This window comes from Carcharhinus amblyrhynchos, chromosome 6, assembly GCF_965287045.1.
Source record: "Carcharhinus amblyrhynchos chromosome 6, sCarAmb.v2.hapA, whole genome shotgun sequence".
Classification (NCBI taxonomy): Eukaryota; Metazoa; Chordata; class Chondrichthyes; order Carcharhiniformes; family Carcharhinidae; genus Carcharhinus; species Carcharhinus amblyrhynchos.
The window spans coordinates 84512068-84535054 of NC_137329.1; the positions used below are offsets into that span (position 1 = coordinate 84512068).

Sequence of the window (22987 nt, forward strand, 5' to 3'; positions counted from 1 at the left end):
CGGATTTTAAGTCACAAGTTCAATCCTATTAGCAGGCTGTAAGAAAGACACAGGCAAAACTGTTGTAGTTAAACACAATGCCAGGGTTCAATCTCTGGTTCTATCTCTGTGTCCAGGCTAATCAGCAGCATTCAATGCGATGCCCTTGAGAAAAAGATTTAATTTTTTTGATTGTGGATTGATGGAAGCTTACTTTATTTCTTGTGAAAGATGTTGGAACTTAAATTTTATATGATTAAGGGAAATAAAATACTACATTTAATATGAGATGTTCTGTGCAGGTCAAAAATATGGGAAATTTATGGATAGAGATAAGGAATTAAAAGGGGAGGAGTTGTTGGAAAGTCCGACAGGTCACCAAGTTAGTAAGGTTATGGATAGTGAACTGTATGATCTCATTCAGAAAACAACTACCGTGCAGGACTTCAGACCCTCAGGAACTAACTGTGAGGGCTACAAAAGTATTAGGAGCAATATTTACCTCTTAGATGTAAACAAGAACTGTTTTTGACCCCAGTTGTGCTGATTAACCAAAAGTTTTGAGAATCAAATTCCAGTATTCAGCTTTATTCACAAGACCCTTGATGAGAATGCATGTTCGTGTGACCTTAACTAACACCTAGACCTGGAATTATAAGAGGCAGCTAACATTTACAGTACATAATTACTAAACAATGACCATTGCAGACAAGAGCCACCAATTTGTTGAAATGCATGGCCACCACTATTGCTAAATGTCCCATTCTCAATCCCTGAGGATCACCTTTGATCAGAAAATTGAACAGGAACAGCAATATGCATTCATTGATGAGAGCAAAGCAAAGGTTTGATATTCTGCATCTAATGACTCCTTTTGAGTGTCTGTCCTATCTATAAGAAAGTTAAAGGTGCACTGGAATATTCAATTACCTGGATTGGTACTTAAATACTGATTCAATTTAAGAGAGAATAGTTTCATAGATTGGGGCCCCTAATACCAATGTCAGTATCCACCATTGTTTCACTGTGCTTGTAGTCTGTAAAACATACAGAGTGTAATGTAGTCGTTCAGAAGCACCTTTCTTCCCTAAAACAATCTCCAAGAAGGGCAAGATCAACAATGCCATTGAAACATCAACACCTCCCAAGTCCAACACCATTATGACTTGGACATACGACACTGGGTCAGAATTCTGACATCACCATGATTTGGGGAATTGAGCAATCTGAAAAGGAGGTTCATAATCATCTTTAAGCCACCATTGGATCCCTAAAAACATCAAACTAAATGGGGTATTGAGTTGCATAACAACAGCAAGATAGCAGATAACATAGGAAGCTATTATGAGAGTGTAGAAAACATTGGGCAGGTTCTAGTTGAAATGTTGCATGCATCTTAACTTGCACAATGATTTCTTGTCTACTTCCTTCGCCATACACAGACATCTTTCTCCGTTTTGATATTTAGTAAGAAAAGATAGCATGCAATCTCACTTTTTGAATTCGTTAATAAGAGCCTGACCTCATACACAATGGGGGCGATTCTCCCCCCAAAAATTTGAAATGTCGAATTCGCATAAAAACTGGGTTTTTTTTGGCAGAAGTTTAAACAAACATGTTGGTTTTTTTTTGGCAGAAGTTTAAAAATTAATCTCCCACACTCTGTACACTGCAGAGTCCACTGGTGTGAATCACTGTTTGAAAAAAACAATGGGCAGGACCTATCCCTGCTGGAGAAGCTAGCAGGCCAGGAGAGTTCAGTCCCAGGCCTGCTAATACCATTTAAAGTTTTAAAAAATATTTTCCGCAACTCTGCACTGATTTCCAGTGTGGAGCTGACGGTGCCAGAAATCTGGCTCTGGGAGACATGCAGAGGCCTAAACACCCAGCGCGAATCTTGCGAATGGGCCACAGCTAGAGTCTCCCAGTTCACTCCACTAAATAAGCAGCGCAGCGGGATGGGAGAATCACCCCTATATATTTAGTGCACATAACAATGGTAATACAGTGATCATGGGAGATTTCAATCTATATATAAACTGGATAAACCTAATTAGCATAAATGCTTGGAGGACGAATTCCTGGAATCGATTCAAGGTTGTTTTCTAGAACAGTTTGTGAAGGAACCAACTAGGGAATGGCCTATTTTAGAACTTGTGTTGTGCAATGAGAAAGAGCTAGTTAATAATCTCACTGTAGAGGAGCCTTTTTGAGTTTGTTCATGCATGTAAGCATTATTGGAAAGCATTTGTTGCCCATCCCTAACTGCCCTCAAAAGTTAGTTTCAAAGTTTAAATGAATTTTGCCCAGTTTTGGATGCTGCACCATTCATATTATATCCCTATCAACTTCTGAGGAACAGAGCCTTATGAAACTCTAGACCAGTGTTAATTGGTGACTCTAGTTGAGAGGTTTGACTCAGTACATATAATGGAAGTTCTTTACTTGAACAATTATTGCTGGTGCCTTTGCATTAAATTTTTTTTTTTACCTTTTATAATTTTCTGATGCCAATATCCTGCTTCCAAAGGTGACAAAAATGCTTCTTGTCAAAATATGTAGTCCCTTTGCAAGAAGCAAGTGTTAATGATCTAAGCGAAGGTCTAGCATGGAGTTCCTGTGTGCTTACTGCATAGATGACAAGTTAGAAAGCACATATGCTATCCAAAGAACTGCTGAATCTTAGTTGGAACTGAAAGCTTCATCTCAAAACTTTGATCTGAAAGCCATGGCCTTTGTTTAAAATGAACCCCCTTATTTTGTTAGCGCTATGTGGATGGAGGGATCAGCGACAACTTGCCTCAGTACGAATTGAAGAATACAATCACCGTGTCTCCGTTCTCTGGAGAAAGTGACATCTGTCCTCGAGACAACTCCAGCAACTTGCATGAACTGCGAGTGACCAACACCAGTATTCAGTTCAGCCTGGGAAATCTGTATCGACTGACTCGAGCACTCTTCCCTCCAGAACCAAAGGTAAATGGTTGATGTTTAAAAATTAAAAGTATTTCAGATGATTGAAATGTTGAATAGTTTATTAAGTTTAAGATAGGAGTTGCTATTGGTTAGTGGATTATTTTTGAATGTGTGTACCCATGTTTCAACCATTACCCTTGAATCAAAATTAAACTTAGCCTTTCTGAATTTTCCCACTCATTTCTTCTGATTAATTATTTTTAATGGTTATTAGCACATTCAAATGCTATTCTGACTAGTCTACCTTGGGGTGTACATTCCTGGTTCACAAATTTTATTTCATAATGTCATAAATTTAGGATCTTTGGGGCAGGGTGGGAGAAGGGCAAGATTGCAGTCAAAAAAGCTGAGGTTTTCTTATTGGGTTGAGAGGAAAGTTTTTTTTTATTGAATACTCTTTTTTTGTGGTGGGGCTGACCCGGCATGGAATCTGCTGAATGAAAACTGTGACCCTAAGCAGCAAAGCAACTTGGGCAATTTTTAACTGGTCACCTATATATGGTTTTCCTTGCATGGGCAGTAAAGAGTTAAATTTCTTTGCAAAATTTCCTGCTCATTTTATTATGCCAACTATGACCCATGTATGTTCAGGCTGGGTGACTTCAGTATCTAATGTCTCTCCCTCTCCAAAAATACATATTTCTTTTTGAAAAAGCTGTCCAGTTTTGACACTACACAAAATAAAATCCAATTCTAAAAACAGCTGTTTCTTTCTTTGATACAAAAAATGAACATATGCGTTATAATTAGGAGCATGGGTAGCCATTGAGCTGTTCAGTGAGATTGTAGCTGATCTGATCATTTAAATGGGAGATCCCTTTATTTTTTACAGTGTGCCTCCTAGTTCTCACTTTTTGCAGAAGGGGAAACATCTATTCAGGATCCACCCTGTCAAGCTTTCTCAAGATCTTAATAGAATCAATAAGATTAGCTGTCATTCTTTGAAACTCCAATGGTCACAGGCCCTGTCCAACCTTTTCTTATAAGATAACAGACCCCTGCATCCCTGAATTCTAGGTGTCAGCAGATTGGAACTTCTCTGAACCGCTTTTAACACAGTTTTATCCTTCCTCAAAGGGACCAAAGGTGTACACAGTACTCAAGATGTGGTCTCATATGCTGTGGTCTTTCATATGCTGTTTCTTAGTTTTTCTGTAGGTCCATCAAAATAATGGGCAAATTTTCCCATTCTGCCTGACGTGTAACGGGTGAGGGGTGCACCATGGATAGGAATGTCGGGCGGGACTTTTCAGTTTTGGGAAATTTCAAGACGGAAATTTCTGCCCAGTGTCTAGATTTAGTAGGAACAGGAAGTACATGGGTCCAAGAAACAAGACAGGTCTAGATCCTTCATCTGGACATTAATCTCTATTCTCTCCTTTACAATTGCAATTGCACAAGATGTACACTTGCAGCATTTTCTATGCCTATTTCAAATTTAGGCATCGTTCTTAATTCCATGTGATCTTCCTTTAGTAAGTCTATTCTAGTTTAACTGAATAACAGAAAGCACATGGCCAGCTTGAGTGGGGAGTTAAAACATGCAGCTGGTTCTTGTTTAGATTTTTACTGTTACTTTTGTCCACTGTTGAAATATGTTGCATTCATTTGCTTTCTTGGAATAAGGCAGAATGTCTATGCATATCTGGAGATTTGTGCATGCTATCTTTATATAAAAAAACTTGTTGCTACCTATTTTTAGGTGCTTGGTGAAATGTGCCATCAAGGTTATCTAGATGCACTTCGATTCCTCAAAGGAAATAGTAAGTATTTTGCAGGATTTAGATCTTAAATTTGTTTTTTAAAAAAAGTAGTATTCATCTCATTTGTTAGGCTAGTTTCCTACATTTGTCTTACTTAAAATTTCTTACGAGTGGGGCACAGGTTTTTCACAAATTGTATATTTTCTATAATTTTAAGAAAAGTTATAAATTTAGAATAATTCATCACTCATCATTTTCAAGTGAACATGGTTTTGGATGTATTAGTACCACTTGTACAAAGCAGAATTGATAAAATTATAATGCAGATTAAATCTGGACAGAGCCTGACCTGACAGAATAAAATGGAAAAGATTCCCTGGAGGATAGAACCTTGCTTGAGTTTGCTCCAGAATTAATTAAGTTCTTAACTCCTGAATTTGCATATCAAAAGCATTAGGTGGGATTTTCTAGCCGCGCTCGCCCAAGGTTGGAAAATCCTGCCCAAGCTCAATAGACCTTTGACATGGTCTGTGTCCCACCCACTACGATGCCCGTGGTGGGCAGGATGGGAAATTTCTGCCCATAGTGTCTTTACACCAGTGGAAAATTTTGAGTGTGAATCCCTCAGAAGTATCGACATCTGTTTATTTTAATCTCGTGGTTGAAGCTGCGATGATAGCTTTATTAAAATCTTTATTATTTGTGAGCCAAGTTACCCTGTTCCTGTTTACTTCGCAGATCTACTTAAAATGCCTGTTCTATTAGATGATTTGACTCCCCTCCCATTAGTGAGCGTGGCCACCACATCTTACATCCAGAGTCAGGACAATCATTACAGCACAACTCTGCCCATGGAAGAGGATGTGGCAACAATGGTCACAAACAGTGCTTCAACAATCAAATCCAAATCAGACGACAAACAATTGAGGAAGACGCATTGGTCACCAGCACTGGAAGAAAGAATAATGGAGAATCTACCCCCAAGACTTCGTAATGGTACTGTGAAAACAGAAATGCTAGGCTTGAGTGCACAAATTCAATTGTATACCATCTGTGCAAGCTGAGATTTGAAGAAATGTGACAAGTTGATTCATTATATATGCATTCTGTTGTTAAAGTTCTATCAAGCCCAGAGTATATTTAGAATCAACTAAAAGAGTTAAATTCTGGCATTTTCCCTTTTTCCCTGTAGCATTGCATGAAGCATGTAAAGAGAAAAGTGGTGTTTATGCACAGCTTAGCAACCTCTTCCTGGTTAGAATGGCATCCTACGTGATGTTACCTTACACACTTCCATTGGAGTCTGCCTATTCTTTTGGCCGCAGGTATGTGTTTTGAGCAACCTGATTCTACTGGCTTTACAGCAATTGATATGTTGACTTGACAAAATATTTTTGGCATGATATAAACTTTGAATAGAAGAACAAACTTAACAATGGCGGGATTAAGACATACAGTTCTTTGAGCCTTTTCTGCCATTCAATAAGATCATGGCTTATCTTTTGGCTTTGCACCACTTTCCTGCCTGTTCCCCAAAATGCTTGACTCCACCATAATCCCAAATATATGCCTCTTGTCATTGAATATATTCAAGGCTTTGATCTCCACAGCTGTCTCACATAGAGAACTCAAAAGATCCAAAACTGTCAGAAGACATTCTTAATCTCCACCTTAAACAGAATCCAAGCTAGTGCCCCCTGAATCTATAATCTCTCGGCATCTAATCTGTGCAGCTCCCCTCAGAATCTTATCTTTCACTGACATCACCTCTTCAGTGAGTATGGGTCCAATCTACTCAACCTTTATCAGAAGGTAACCCCTCCATCTCAGAAATCAATCTAATGAGCCTCCACTGAATTGTCTCCAATGCAAATATATAACTCCTTAAATAAGGAGACCACAATTGTGCTGTACACATGATGCATTTGAGCCACTGGAGAAAACTTGTATATTTTATTATTATCTTTGCTCCGTAATGCCTATTTGGTAGCATTAATCTTTGTCTGTAGAACTCTGCCGGTGCTTTGAGTAGATTCTGCAGGTGTGAGTATGTACAAAAACACATTAAAACACCAATGATCTGTGCAGGTAAATGGGCCAGTTGCAAGTACACCTCTGCACCAAATAAAGCTGACTTCACAGTAATGGTACTGAATATAATGTGCAGCAGGTGCAGACACTGACTTTGGATTGGGTATGGGGCATCAGACAACATGCCTCACATTCGATCACTTTATTACACTACACCAAACTACTTACAAAATGGCAGGGTGGGATACGGATGCATTGGTGGCACATTACAATGAATTTATTTAAGAGACCTGGGTTTGATTCCAGCTTTGAGTGAATGTTTGTAAGGAGTCTACGCGTTTTTCCCATGTCTGTTTCCTCCGTGTTTGGGTTTCCTCCCACAATCCAAATATGTGCCAGCTAGGTTGATTGGCCATGCTAAATTCCCCCCTCAGTGTATCCGAACACTGAGGCACCGGAGTGTGGCAACGAGGGGATTTTCACAGTAACTTCATTACCGTGTTCATGTAAGTGCGACACTAATAAAGAAATTTTTTAAAAGATACAGCACGGGAGACCATTGCACCCATGATGTCTTTGGGATAACAATGCAACTGTTGCTGAAAAGCACTAGCAGTGAAATTTAAGGCATGCAAAGGTGAAATATATTGTAAATATATTTTTGTTTAGTAGAGGCCAACTAACTGGTCCCCTTTGCGTTCAGAGCAGTTTGACTTGGAGGACAAAAACCTGTCACAGATCCCACCCAGGTTGCTGTGCAGTGATACTAGCCTTGGCTGTTCCTGTCCTCAAATATCCTGCTAAGACACAATAGTTTAACTCCATTGTGGAGAATGGCCATTTCTGCAAGACACTGGAAGGTTACCAGCCTGTATGGAGCAGTGCACCAATGTGAGAGCTGTGTTTTCTTAAGATAATTAGTAAGTTTTGATCTCAGTTACTTTACAGGATTGGCTCTTGTGTCAAGAGTGCTATTTGACACATTTAGAGGGATTTTATGGCCTCGCTCATCCCCAAACCATAAAATTCCACGTGAGGTAAATGGACCTTCCTATGGTCCGCCCCTTGCCCACTCTGATTTCCGTGACGGATGGGGTGTTAAAATTCCGGCCAATGTTGCAAAGTGAAATCAGCATCTCATATAGCACTGGTGTCAGATTTCACCCATGTGCTGTTGACACCACAAACATTGTGGGTGCAGCTTTATTTAGAATCCCTACAATGCAGAAGATGACATTCGGCACACTGAGTCTGACTCTCTGACAGAATATCTTACCCAGGCCATCCTCCCTGCCCTATACCTGCAATTCCACATGTTTACCATGGTTAATCCATCTAACTTACACATCTTGGGATACTGAGGTGAAATTTAGCATGGCCAATCCACCTATAAGAATTAAGAGCAGGAGTAGGTCATTTGGCCTCTCAAACCTGCTCTGCCAATCAATAAAATCATGGCTGATTTTTTTTTTTGTGGACTCAGCTCACTTATCCATCTGCTCACCATAACCCTTAATTCATTTACTGTTCAAAGATCTGTCAGTTTTAAACATTCAACGAGGTAGCCTCAACTGCTTCACTGGGCAGGGAATTCCATAGGTTTATAACCTTTATAATATCTCTACTTTCTCAGAAGACTAAGCAAGTTTGGCATGTCAGCTACGACATCTCTCCAACTTTTACAGATGCACCATAGAAAGCATTCTTTCTCCTTGTATCACAGTTTGGTATGGCTCCTACTTTGCCCAAGACCGCAAGAAACTCCAAAAGGATATGAATGTAGCCGAATCCATCACACAAACCAGCCTCCCGTCCATTGACTCTGTCTACATTTCCCGCTGCCTCAACAAAGCAGCCAGTATAATTAAGGACCCCATGCACCCTGGATATTCTTTCTTCCATCTTCTTCCTTCAGGAAAAAGATAAAGGTCTGAGGTCACATACCAACCGACTTAAGAACAGCTTCTTCCCTGCTGCTGTCAGACTTTTGAATGGACTTGCCTTGCATTAAGTTGATCTTTCTCTACACCCTAGCTATGACTGTAACACTATATTCTGCACTTTCTCATTTCCTCCTCTATGAACAGTATGTTTTGACTGTGTAGCACACAAGAAACAATTCTTTTCACTGTATGTTAATATATATGACAAATCAAATCAAACCCTTTTGCATGAAGAAGTTCCTCCTCAACTCAATTCTAAATCTGCTCCCCCTTACTTTGAAGCTATGGCCCCTTGTTCTAGTTTAATCCACCAGTGGAACTCCCTGTTTCAATTGTATCTATTTCCTTCATAATTTTATGTTTCTATAAGATCCCTCCTCATTCTTCTAAGTTCCAACTAGCAATGTCCCAATCTATTCAGTCCCTCCTTACAAGACAACCCTTTCAACTCCGGAATCAACCTAATGAATCTCCTCTGCAGCCCTTTCTTTTTCAAGTAAGGAGACCAAAACTGTACACAGTACTCCAGGTACAGCCTCACCAGCACCTTATAACATAACATCTCTGTTTTAAATTCCATCCCTGTAGGAATGAAGGACAAAATTCCATTTGCCTTCCTGCAAACCAACTTTTTGTCATTCATGCACAAGGACACCCAGGTCCCTCTGCACAGCAGCATGCTGCAATTTTTAACTATTTAATTGTCCATTTTGCTGTTATTCTTTCCATTGGTTGACCTTGCATTTACCAACATTGTGTTCCATCTGCCAAATCCTTGCCCACTCACTCTATCTCTATCCCTCTGCAGACTTTGCTCGATCATTCATTTTAGTGTCAACTGCGAATGTTGACACGCTAGGTCCTCAGCTCCGAATCATCTATGTAAGTTGTATACAATTGCGGTGCCAACACTGATCCCTGAGGCACACCATTAGTCATTGCTCACCAACCAAAAAATACCTATTTATTCTCACTCTTTGCTTTCTATTAGTTAATCACTCCTCCATTCATGCTAATACATTATCTGTAACGTCATGCACCTTTATCTTATGCAGCAGCCTTTTGTCTTGCACCTTGTTGAATGCCTTCTGAAAATCCAGCAGATTTCCCTTGTCGACCGCAGTCAATGTCCTCAAAGAATTCCAATAAATTAGTTAAACGTGACCTGCCTTTCATGAACCCATGCTGTCTCTGCCTAATGGAACAATTTCTGTCCAGATGGCCCGCTATTTCTTCCTTGATAACAGATTCAAGCATTTTCCCCACTACAGAAGTTAAGCTAACCAGCCTATAGTTACCTGCCTTTTGTCAACCTCCTTTTTTAAACAGGTTGCATCACATTTGCTGTTTTCCAATCTGTGGGAACTACCCCAGAGTCCAGAGAATTTTGGTAAATTACCACAAGCACATGTGCTATTTCCTCTACCATCTTTTAGTACCCTGATATGCATTCCATCAGGGCCAGGAGGCTTGTCTAGCTTTAGTCCCATTAGATTGTCCAACACTACCTCTTCAGTGATAATGATCATTTCTAGGTCCTCACCTGCCATAGCCTCTTTGTCATCAATGTTTGGCATGTTATTTGTGTGTTTCATTGTGAAATGCTGTATCCATTTCCTCATTTCCCATTATTAAATCACCCTTCTCCTCAAAAGGACCAATATTTACCTTGGTGATTCTTTCTCATTTTTATATATTTGTAGAAACTTTTGCTATCTGTTTTTTATATTTTCAGCTAGTTTACTCTCATAATCTATCTCTTCTTTATAGTTTTTTTTATGGCTTTCTGTTGACCTTTTAAAGATTTCCCAATCGTCTAGTTTCCCACTAATCTTTGCCATTTTGTATATGTTATTTTTCAATTAGGTACCCTCCTCTACTACTTTAGATATCCATGGTTGTTTATCCTATAATCATTCCTCTTCATTGGTGTATACTTCTGCTGAGTGCTGTGAAAAATTGCCTAGAAAATCCTCCACTGTTCTTTAATTGTCCCACCATAAAGTCTTTGCCCCCAGTCTACCTTAGCCAACTCCTCCCTCATCCCATTGTAGTCTCCTTTATTTAAGCACAAGACAATGGTATTGGATTTTACCTTCTCACCCTCCATCTGTATTTTAACTTAAACCAAACTGTGATTGCTCCTTCCGAGAGGATCCCTCACTATGAGATCATTAATTATTCTTGTCTCATTACACAAGGCAAGATCTAGGAAAGCTTGTTCCCTCGTAGGTTCTATTGCATACTATTCGAGGAAACTATTGCGGATACGTTCTATGAACTCCTCCTCCTCGAGGCTTCCTTGACCTGCCTGGTTTGACCAATTGACATGTTGATTTAAATTCCCCTGTGATAATTGCTGTACCATTTTTATGTCATCAGTTTTATATTTTGTTTATTGCCTGCCCCACCATGATATTATTTGTGGCCTATACACCAAGCTTATTAGTGACTTTTTCTCACTATTTCTAATTTCCACCCAAATAGATTCAACCTTTTTCTCCATAGAACCTATATCATCTCTCACTGCTACCCTGATGTTGTCCTTAAATTTCAGAGCTACAGTACTTCCCTTACCTTCCTGTCTGTTCTTCCGAATAGTCTGATACCCCTGGATATTTAACTCGCAGTTGTGACCACCCTGCAACCGTAACTTTGTAATGGCCACTAAATCATTTCCATTCGTGATGATTTGTGCCATCAACCTCGTTTTGAATGCTACGAGCATTTAGGTGAAGTGCCATTATGCTAGTTTTTATACCTTTTTTAATCCTAACACCTCCATTAATAACATCTGAGTTCTCCTTCCTTTTAACTAATCTGTACATCTTCGGGTTGTGGGAGGAAACTGGAGCACCCAGAGGAAGCCCCCAGTCATGGGGAGAACATCAAGGCCGGAATTGAATCTGGGTCCCTCGAACTGTGAGGCAGCACTGTGCCGTATGTAGGTATAGTGGGTCTTTATTTCAATTGACATAAAAATACAATTGATGCTGGAAATCTGAAACAAGAACAGAAAATGCTGGAAATTTGTAACATTAGAACTGTTGGAAAGTGCCTGACTGATGTTAACTCCCTTTTCTCTCTACACAGATGAGTGTTTCAAGCATTTTTGGTACTTTTTCTTTTTTTTATATGCAGTGGGCAAGGAACCCATCTTTTAAAACAACTGAATTTGGTGTAGATCGTTTTTGGATGGGTTTGTGCTGCCAGACTGGCTGTGATATCTACCTGCACTAGGTTGGAATAGAGAACTTGTCTGTTTTCTAACATCAGTTGAATGTTTCTTTCAGGCAAATGCTGGAATGGTTGTTATTGACAAACGAATACCAATCACAATAGCTTGGCTGCTGTGGTTTCCATATGACTAATATTCTTTGAAAATATTCCACAGGTTAGTGGAGTGGCTTCCTGATGTCCCAGAGGATGTTTGCTGGATGCGTGAACAACTATACATTATTGGTGATGTCATTTACCATCGAGCAACCAAGCGGTTTGGGCTGCAGTCACGTTCTTGGTATGTAGCTATATGGAAAATTTGTATTTGTGTATTTCTATAAAGGTAGCATCCACATATGACTGGGATTCAGCCAATATTTTCTCTCTCAATAGGAAATGAGCAATATAATGGATTAAGACTTCAGTAATTTCAATTTGATTGAAAACAACAAAGTTGAAGATAGTTTATAGGATAAGTGAGAATTACCTTCTGAGTGGCTCACAATCTTGGATCTCCATTACCAGGTTTTACAGGCCTCTGCAGGGATACCATGTTCTTATTCCAAAATGAGGCAGCCAAGCATATACATTTTTAATATGCATCCTTCAGTGTCATAGAATGAAGATCTGTCTGGCATACAGATCTTCAATCTGGGGCATTGGCTGTCAATCAAGTTTGGAGACCTGATTAACAATCAGTTTATAGTCCTCACAAAGACAAACAGAATTGTCTGGCTTAAGTACATGGCCCATTCTGAAAATTGCACGGGCCTTATTATACCCAATCTTTCAAGGCACCCTAATTCAGTTCAGTTTCCACCTTCTCCACAACAGACTAGTCTGGCTCTGAAGTACCTAGGTGCTGCTTTTGAGGTCAATGTAGATCTTGTTCAGGGAAAATAGAAGGTGCCTTCCTGAAAAACTCCAGGAAATTTATTGATAACTTCGTACAGTCAGTCCCCCTCATGCCTAGTGTGAAGATGTCCAACCAGTTGAGCTGTATCTGTTGGAGCCAGTCTCTCCCCATGAGGCTTGGTCTGTGTCCCCATACAACAATCATAGAATCCCAACAGTGTGGATGGAGGCCATTCGGCCCATTGAGCCTGCACTAACCACAATCCCACCGAGGCCCCATCCCCGTAACCCCACGTATTTACTCTGCTAATCCCCCTGACACTAAGGGGCAATTTAGCACAGCCAATCTGCCTAACCTGCACATTGTTGAACTGTGGGAGGAAACTGGAGCACCCAGAATAAACTCACGCAGACATGGGGAGAATGTGCAGATTCCACACAGTCGCCCAAGGCAGTAATTGAACCAGGATCCCTGGTGCTGTGAGGCAGCAGTGCTAACCACTGTGCCACTGTAACGTCCATTCAGCTTCATTCTTGCAATTGGTTTTACTGATTTCAGATTTCTTGAACCAGCACGAGCCTTAATCAACAGCCATGAATTAGAGTTGGTCAATTCAATCTGGAGTATCAAACCACAAAAGCAGACTGAGGAGTCTGAGAAATTTCTTTTGGCAATTTTGTGTTAATTTACTGGGTGATTCAACTGTGGGCAAAACCTCCATTGTGCTCCGGTTAACTGAAAGAACGTTCGGAGATGACCTCCAGATAACCATTACATTCACATTCTGGAACCCACATCAATAATACGGGTGAAACTCCAAGTGTGGGATAGAGCAGGAGAAAAAGAACACAGTACCATCACACAGTCCCATCTCCAAACTCTACTTGGTGGACTGCTGGTACTTGATTTAACAAATCACCAGTCTCTTGACTACCTCAGAAAGCAGCTGGATGAAACTCGTCTTGTTCTTTTCTAAGACGAGTTTATTTTCACTCTTGTTGGCCACAAAAGTGACCCATCAGCAGAAAGGCAAATTTCACAAGGGGAGGCTGAACAGGTTGTCGCAGATTTGGGGCTCAGATACGTCAACAGTGAGTGGGAGACAAGCTGATTGCTGTCAAAGTCACTGGACCCACCGTGCTGCCTTTTGTTCGGAAAGAATCTCACATGCAGGTAGCTTGCCTGACCTTTGTATCTTCCAACCTCAGGAGTTGGATGCCCGATTAGAGGTGCTTATAGGTGTATTAGCCTATAATGGATACTGCGACTCTTGTGGCCATCTTCATTTTCAAGGGATGGCCAATTACTAATAATTCCACCATTATCGGGGTAACTTTCACCGTTACAATGTAATTCAGTTGTAATGTGCCTCTCTCTGGAAGACAGGCTACATGCATGATACAGCCAGGTACTAGTCATGGTTTCTTTCCTGGGCAGCACATGTTTTGGCTGTATCCTTTGACAATGTTTGCAGTAATCCATCAACTGGCAACTACACTTTTCTGGAATATTTTTATACTCTTGGAGTCAGTACTGTCATTCTTTGACTGTATGGTGGGGAGATTAGAGTTCCAATATTGAAGGGGCCCTTTAATACCTGATTGACACAAGCACACTCCTTTGAGGTCTGGTTGCATGAGGTTGCTCTCCCTGGTTGGAAGACATTGCTGCCTGATTCTGTTTGTTGCTCTTGAGCCCCTTTCTCTGCATTCTCAAATGACAAAGCTATCTCAATAGCTTTATTTAAAGTCTAAATTGGGTTCTGCCAACAGCTTCTTTTGAATGCTTAGGCTGTTATGCCACATACCAATCTGTCCCACAACATTTCATTAAGAGATGGTGCATATTTGCAGTGTTCAGCTAGTTTCTGCACCCTAGGCAAGAACTCAGTGATAGGTTTCCCATGGGTTCTCCTAGCCGTGTTGAAGCGATATCACTAAAGGATTACTGAGAGCTTCAGCTCATTGTGGTTTTCTGTCAGGTCTACTACTTCATTAAAGGTTTTTGAATCAGGCATCTGGATAGGTCAGACTTCAGATCGCACTGAAAGTTGAGGTTCCGCATGTTGTCAACAATGTCACTTTTTACATTTTTGTCCTCTTAAATGTTGTTAGCATGGAAGAAGCATGTGCTCAGTGCTTTTAAGAACATAAGAAATAGGAGCAGGAGTAGGCCATCTAGCCCTTCGAGTCTGCCCCGCCATTCAATAAGATCATGGCTGATCTGAAGTGGCTCAGTTCCACTTTCCCGCTTTCTCCCCATCACCCTTAATTCCCTTGCCGACCAAAAACCTATCTACCCGTGTCTTAAATATATTTAGCGAGGTAGCCTCCACCACTTCAACGGGCAGAGAATTCCAGAGATTCACCACCCTTTGAGTGAAGGAGTTCCTCCTCAACTCCGTTCTCAACTGCCCCCCCCACTTATCTTGAGACTGTGCCCTCTAGTCCTGCTGTCCTTTCTAAGCGGGAAGAATCTCTCTACCTCTACCCTATCCATCTCCTTCATTATCTTATACGTCTCTATAAGATCCCCCCTCACCCTTCTAAACTCCAATGAGTTTTGAGGTCAGTCTGCCCCACTGATCTCATAGTGTTTCCTGAAGATGTTTTTTACCTACTGAAAAGATTCTTAAGGTTGGCTGGACGGAAGGATGGTGGAAAATTTTTTTTCTCCTTATTGTCAATACGGTAATTCAGCCAAATTCCAGATTCCTGTCACCAAAGGAAAAGGCTGCTGCCGCGGCTTACAGTCAGGTAGTCCTCATCTCAGGACCTACGATTCCGTTCCGGGTAAAGTTACAGACTTTAAAAAAACCCCATGGCTGCATCTCATTGGGTGAGTCTCCACTCACTCAATAAGGCAGCTCGTACTCCACTAAGCCCATGGGTACATCTATTGATGATTTCTCCCATGGCCTTTGTGGTCATCATAACAGTAAGTAACCAGATATCCCAAAGAATGAGTCTATGGTTTAGAAATGAGTTGTCATTTAGTAAACTGAACACGCTAATTGCCAGGTGAGCAACATGTCCCACCTTTATATATCACACCAATCGGAAATAAGAACATAAGAACATAAGAAATAGGAGCAGGAGTAGGCCATCCAGCCCTTCGAGCCTGCCCCACCATTCAATAAGATCATGGCTGATCTGTCGTGTCTCAGTTCCACATTCCCGCCCTCTCCCCATAACGCTTAATCCCCTTGCTTATCAAAAACCCATCAACCCGCGTCTTAAAATATTTAGCGAGGCAGCCTCCACCACCTCAACGGGCAGAGAATTCCAGAGATTCACCACCCTTTGAGTGAAGAAGTTCCTCCTCAACTCTGTTCTAAACCACCCCCCCTTTATCTTGAGGCTGTGCCCCCTAGTCCTACTGTCCTTTCTGAGTGGGAAGAGCCTCTCCACCTCTATCCTATCCATCCCATTCATCATCTTATACGTCTCAATGAGATCTCCCCTCATTCTTCTAAACCCTAACGAGTACAAGCCTAGTTTATTCAGCCTCTCCTCATAGCTCAACCCCCTCAACTCCGGTATCAGCCTAGTAAACCTCCTCTGCACTCCCTCCAGGGCCAAAATATCCTTGCGTAAGTACGGCGACCAAAACTGCACACAGTACTCCAGCTGCGGCCTCACCAATGCCCTATACAGCTGCAGCAAGACCTCCCTACTTTTATATTCAATCCCCCTCGCTATGAAGGCCAGCATCCCATTAGCCTTCCTGACCACCTGCTGCACCTGCAGGCTGGGTTTTTGCGACTCATGCACAAGGACCCTGAGGTCCCTCTGCACTGTCACCTGCTGCAGTTTTTCACCCCGTAAGTAATAGTCCTTCCTACCATTATTCCTACCAAAGTGGACCACCTCGCACTTGCCAACATTAAATCCCATTTGCCATTTCCTGGCCCATTCGCCCAGCCTATCTAGATCCTTCTGCAGATTTTCCACACCCTCCGCGCAATTTGCCGTTCCACCAATCTTGGTGTCATCAGCAAATTTCGACACCATACACTCGGTTCCCTCCTCCAGATCATCTATATAAATGGTAAATAGCTGAGGCCCCAGCACCGACCCCTGGAGCACACCACTAGTCACCAACCTCCAATCCGAATAGCACCCATTAACCCCCACTCTCTGCCTCCTATTTGACAACCAATCCTCTATCCATGCTAACAGCCTACCCCCAACTCCATGCCCCCTTACCTTCTGCAATAACCTCTTGTGAGGTACCTTGTCAAACACCTTCTGAAAATCAAGAAAGACCACATCCACCGGCTCTCCTCTATCCACTGCCCTAGACACATCCTCATAGAACTTCAATAAATTTGTCAGACACGACTTCCCCTTAACGAAACCGTGCTGCGTCTGCTCTATCAAGCAATTCCCCTCAAGATGCCTCGCTATTTCCTCCTTGATGACGGATTCTAACATTTTACCTACAACAGACGTTAAACTAACAGGCCTATAATTCCCTGCCTTTTGCCTGGCACCCTTCTTAAACAACGGCGTAACATTAGCCGTTTTCCAATCTTCCGGCACTTCCCCGGAATCCAGCGACGTTTGGAAAATAACCACCAAGGCATCCACTATCACCTCCGCCATTTCTTTCAGAACCCTCGGATGCATTCCATCTGGTCCTGGTGACTTGTCCACAATCAGTCCCTCCAGTCTGTCGAGCACCACCTCTCTAGTAACAATAATGTCATCGAGACCCTCCAGTCCTACCACCTTTCCATCGCTAACACCTGGCAAATTATTCACGTCTTCCTCCGTGAAGACCGAAACAAAAAAGTTATTCAAGACCTCAGCCATTTCCCCATCCCCTACCACTAAGTCCCCCCTCTCATCCTCTAAGGGTCCAACGTTCACCCTAGCCAGCCTCTTCCTTTTTATATATTTATAAAAACTCTTGCTATCCTTTTTTATATTAAGCGCTAGCCCAGCTTCATAGTTTCTCCTACCCTTCTTTATCAACTTCTTTGTCAATCTTTGTTGACATTTAAACCTCTCCCAATCCTCTTCTCGCCCACTACTCTTAGCTACTCTAAACACCTCCGCTTTTAATTTAACACTTTGCTTCACCTCCTTCGTTATCCACGGCTTATTACCTCTCCTCCTATGGTCCTTTTTAACCATCGGAATAAATTTCTGCTGAGCACCAAGAAAGATCTCAAAGATCCTCCACTGCTCCTCAGCAGACCTACCTTCCAACGCGCTCCCCCAGTCAACATTTGCCAATTCTTCTCTCATCCTACCGTACTCCCCTCTGTTCAAACAAAGGACGCGTGTCCGGGACCCCACTTTCTCCTCCTCCATCTGCATCAGAAACTCCACCATACAATGATCGCTCTCCCCAAGAGGATCCTTCACCGCAAGGTCCCTAATTCTACCCGCCTCTTTACATATCATGGCATCAACCAAAGAATAATTTTCCACATTTAATTTTGAGTTTCAAATGAGTTTTGGAAAATCTAATACAAGTGGCCTTGGAAGATGGTTTCTCCTGTTGGCTGTCAAATTGATTTCTGCTACTTTAATACACCCTATTGTTGTTGAACACGACATCTTTTGAAGAAAATACAAGGAATATATTTTTTATCAAGGCAATTGTGTAGGAATTAATCATTTTATGACGGTCAACTCCATTTAAGTGTTCTAATTTGAAACATGAACTGAATTTCTTGTAATATTTGCTTTATTTTCCAGTATTCAGCCTAACATACCTCTGAGAAAATGCTTGAGCCTACCACTTACCTCAAATTACTACCAGCCTTGCCTCACTTCTCAAATCTCCGCTGTGGAACTTAACTCCCGGCACTATGAGTTTCCCAGCTCGTCCGATCCAATGGTACACCTATCTGATGCTTCAACAAGCGTGTCGTGCAGCTTCAAGCAACCAAATCCATTTCTTCACTAGCTCAAATGATGTCTGAATGGTGACAGGAAGATTGCAAAGACAACTGGCCAGGAAGTAATTTCTAACATGATTCAGAAATTGGAATGACAATCCTAAAAGTGGCCCAATGATTAATTTGATGAGAAGTGTGTGTATGTGTATCCCTTATTGCACAGTAAGATAATTCCTTCGCTCAGAGGAAAGTTTGTTCTACTGGTTTCAAATTAATAGTTTTTAAAGTTGCTTCTAAATGTTGTCATTACACAGAATTGTTGTCACACCATCAAACTGCTTTTTGGAATCTAAACACATATTGTGAATTGTCTAAGGCTATGACTTGCATTTGCACTTTACTGTTAACAGTTTTACAGCATTAATGATTAGTGCCCAACTATTTATGATTCATCAACTCAAATTGATATTTATAATTTTAAAAGCATTGATATCCTGATACCTTAAATAGATAATTTATGTACACAACAGAATACTGGACTTTAAACTACCTGCAGTGGATATCAAGTTTAATCCATGTATTAGTTTTACCTCATTCCTTTAGACATATACTGTCATTACCTGTGCACTCCTTTTATTTGCATCTGATTGCAGTTTGTTAACTAAAGATCTTGTAAGAAATTTATTGCTATAATTAATACCTGTTAAGTGTTTTGCCTTTTGAGGCACTTTTTGAATATTTAAATATTTGTACACGTAGAGAAATTACCATTGCCTAATTTCCTATTCAGACTTTAAAATCTAATACAAAAAGTTGTCCTTCTACATGTTCTACTGACTCATGATTTTTTTTCTGGCTCAGTCTTGCACTACCAGAAATATTAAATTCAATTCATGTTTGTACTGTCCTTTATTCCTGTGCCTCAAGCATATTGTACCAATTGACACAATAAGAAGTCTCACAACACAAGGTTAAAGTCCAACAGCTTTATTTGGTAGCATGAGCCTTCATCAACTGAGTGATATCCAAATAAACCTGTTGGACTTTAACCTGGTGTTGTGAGACTTCTTACTGTATCAATTGAGTAAGTTTTACATTTGGAGCGTTTGATTATCTGCTGCTATGCATTACCAGTGGTGTACATGGGGCTTCCATTGGATGAACTTTTCTACTTCAGTTTCTGAATAATTTGGGTATATACAGTATATGTGTCTTAAACCAGAATGTACCTTGTTCATCCCGTTGAGATGACTGAAAATCTGAAGCTGTTGGGGGAAGAAAAGTGATATTTGCACTTTCTCTAATAAGACAAAATTGTGTCACTGGTGCTATTTTCACTGATTTTTAGAAAAATTAAGTATGAGAATCTCATGTGCCTTTGTTTGTCAGTACCAATTATTGGCAAATACCTCTTAATTATTCCAAGTCAGCATTTGAACACGATACCTTTGTATAAATGTATTTCTGTTTGCCTCCCTCCATGTGTAAACATAATATTGAATAAAATCATTATTATAATTGAGCAATATTTCTGATATTGTTCACGTGTGTCTATACAGGAGTGTGTATTTCTAAAAAGATGTAATATATGCCTTCTCTTGTATCTGTTCCCAAAATGAGTTATTTATAGTCTCCAAAACTAGCTCTTTCTTAAATGATCATCTTTCTTATAGTATCACATTCTCTGATTCAACATTCATGCCATGCAATGTCTTATAGTATTATAATACTCATAGATCTCTGGCATTGCACACAGGAAGTCGAGACTAAAGTTTTATGATGAAGCAGGGGATAAGGTATCAGAAAATTCTGAAAGCATTCTGAGTCTGGTAATATCTGTGGAGAGAGAAACAAAGAAGTAAACATTTAAAGCCTGTGATTTTTCGTTGGCAAGGTGTGATATCAGCCTGCTTAATTCAGCCTCTCCCATCACTAACCTAACTCCCTGTGAACAGATCCAACCCTAACACTACCACCCTTGTCAGCAGGATTTGATGACAGTGGTATCATCTGTCATCCTGATTTCTACATAACAAGGGCTGAACATTAATTTTCTGACACTTCCACTTTTCTCCAGACCATAGCCTCACCCTTTGAATATAAAGCCATTGTTTGTAAGTATGTCACGGTCCCTCCATTGCCTCCAATCTCATAATTCCCACCCCCTGCCCCCAGGGGAAAAACAAACTGAACACTTCTACCTCCTTCCCAAGATCCACAAATAGGACTGACATATCAGAGCCCTTGTTTCTGTCCCACTGAACTGATTTATTCTCATTGATCAACATTCGTTCCCCCCCTCTCTCTCTCTCTCTCTCTCTCACTGCTTCTATCTACATCACTGTCTCTTCCAATACCATCCGTATTTTCAAGTGCTCATCAAAGGTCATGGACCTGAAATATCTCCACAAATGCTACTAGATCTACTGAATATGTTTCTCGCATTTTCTGTTTTTAATGTGGATTTTTAATATCTACAGTATTTAGTCCCCATTTTAAAGTCCCATATTCGAATACTTTTACATAATTACATAATACAGATTAGCAAACTTTCTATGTTTACATTTATGTTAGGAAAAAAAATAACAAAACATGATATGAAGTAAGAGTCTTAATATTACTAGTTGCTCTCCCACGTCATGGGCAAAGCCCATGTATACTCTTCAAATGGATTAGGGTTGAAAGCTGGGTTACAATGAGATAAGGACATCTTGTTCGCAGGGTTGGTACAGACTTGATAGGCCAAATGGCCTCCTTCCACACTGTAGGGATTCTGTGGAAATACATATTCAGCCCCCTTTCCAGTTCAACATTCTTCTTTCATTTTAATTAATTTCTATTTTAAATATTTGAATTTGCAAACTGGAGACTATAGTGAACACGAGGAAGAATCCAGCAAAATACAACAAAACATTAGAAAACCTGTAGCATAGGCAGTTAAGTGGCAAACTGGCTTTAACATAGATGAATATGAAATGATGCTCCTTACAAAGTAAAATTGAATGGGGTAAAAGAATGAAGGGATCCAGGGATACGGATCAATAAATCATTAAACACAATATTACTGGTAACCAAAGCAATTAAAAATTATAAGCTTTGGATGTGATTTCTAGAAGCATAAAATTCAAATGATAAAAGCTTTCTTAAACTTGTATAGGACCTGACCACATTTAGTATGGAGATCAGAACCATGTGTAGTAGTCTGTGAAAACAAAGTGCAAACGTAATTTACAAGGATAGTACCAGAACTGAGAGAAGACAGCTATCGAGGAAAATTGAACAGATTATATTTTTATACAGAAGAGAGAAGTCTTGCAAGTGATCTGAAAATTTGGCCTTAAAAATTGAATGAGTTGGACAGAATGGATGTGAAGAGAATGTGAGGAAACTTGTGGGAAAATCCAAAACTAGGGAGTATGAATATAAGATTATTTCAAAGATGGAGAAATTTTATTGCCCTGGTTAAGATGTGGATCTCACTACCTTGGGAAATGGCTGCAGAAAATATGGTAAGATGCTTTCAGAAGGGAACTAGACAAGTACGCAAGAGAAACATTAATAGAAAAAATTAGATGATAAAGGTAAACATATCTATGTATAAAAATGTGCATACGTCCAGCACAGACTGGCTGGAATAAATGCTGTATGTTCTGTGTAAACATCTTGGGTACACATAATAGTAACTGTCCTTGCAAAACTCTTCTTACAATTTCACTCGTGTAATTTGAGGCCCTGCAGCTCACTTCATAGAATCATAGAATAGAACCATAGAATCTCTACAGTGCAGAAGGAGGCTCTTTGACTATCTGAGGAGTTGCAAATGATGCTGAATATTGTGCAATCATTGGCCAACGTTCCCACTCCTGACCTTATAACGGAGGGAAGGTCATTAATGAAAACGGTTGGGTCTAGGACATTATCCTGAGGAACTCTTGCAGAGATGTCCTAGAGCTGAAATAACTGACCCTCCACAACTACTACCATGTTTGAACCAAAGCTGTAATGAGGTTAGGAGCTGAGTGACCCCGACAGAACCCAAACTGGGTGTTACTGCACAGGTTATTGGTGAAACCTGATGAAGAGGGTAGCCTCGAAAGCTAGTGAGTTTACTATCAAATAAATCGGTTGGACTTAAACCTGGTGTTGTCAGATTTTTTACTGTGTTTACCCCAGTCCAACGCCGGCATATCCACAACAGGTTATTGCTGAGCAGATTCTGCTTGATAGCACTGTTGATGATTCCTTTCATCGCTTTACTGAGGATTGATAGTAGACTGGATAGTTATTGGCTAGGTTGGATTTGTCCTTCTTGTGTACAGGACATACTTGGGCAATTTTCCACATTGTCGCATTGATGCCAGTTTTGTAACTGTAGCGGAAAAGCTTGGCTAATGAAGCAGTAAGTTCTGGAGCATAAGTCTTCAGT

At 40.5% G+C, this 22987-nt stretch overlaps 1 protein-coding gene and 1 pseudogene across 1 annotated transcript in view; both read left to right on the top strand.

The window, feature by feature from the left end:
- The window catches only part of pnpla3 (patatin-like phospholipase domain containing 3), a 32217-nt gene extending 12134 nt beyond the window's left edge, over nt 1-20083 (top strand). The window contains exons 4-9 of the mRNA XM_080190830.1: nt 2746-2955; nt 4658-4718; nt 5397-5654; nt 5851-5983; nt 12027-12149; nt 18419-20083. Coding sequence (XP_080046956.1) covers nt 2746-2955; nt 4658-4718; nt 5397-5654; nt 5851-5983; nt 12027-12149; nt 18419-18629 — 996 coding nt within the window. The 3' untranslated portion in view covers nt 18630-20083. The remainder of the gene's footprint in view (nt 1-2745; nt 2956-4657; nt 4719-5396; nt 5655-5850; nt 5984-12026; nt 12150-18418) is intronic.
- LOC145344504 (ras-related protein Rab-39B-like) lies at nt 13301-13964 on the top strand (annotated as a pseudogene).
- Nucleotides 20084-22987: the final 2904 nt, after the last annotated feature.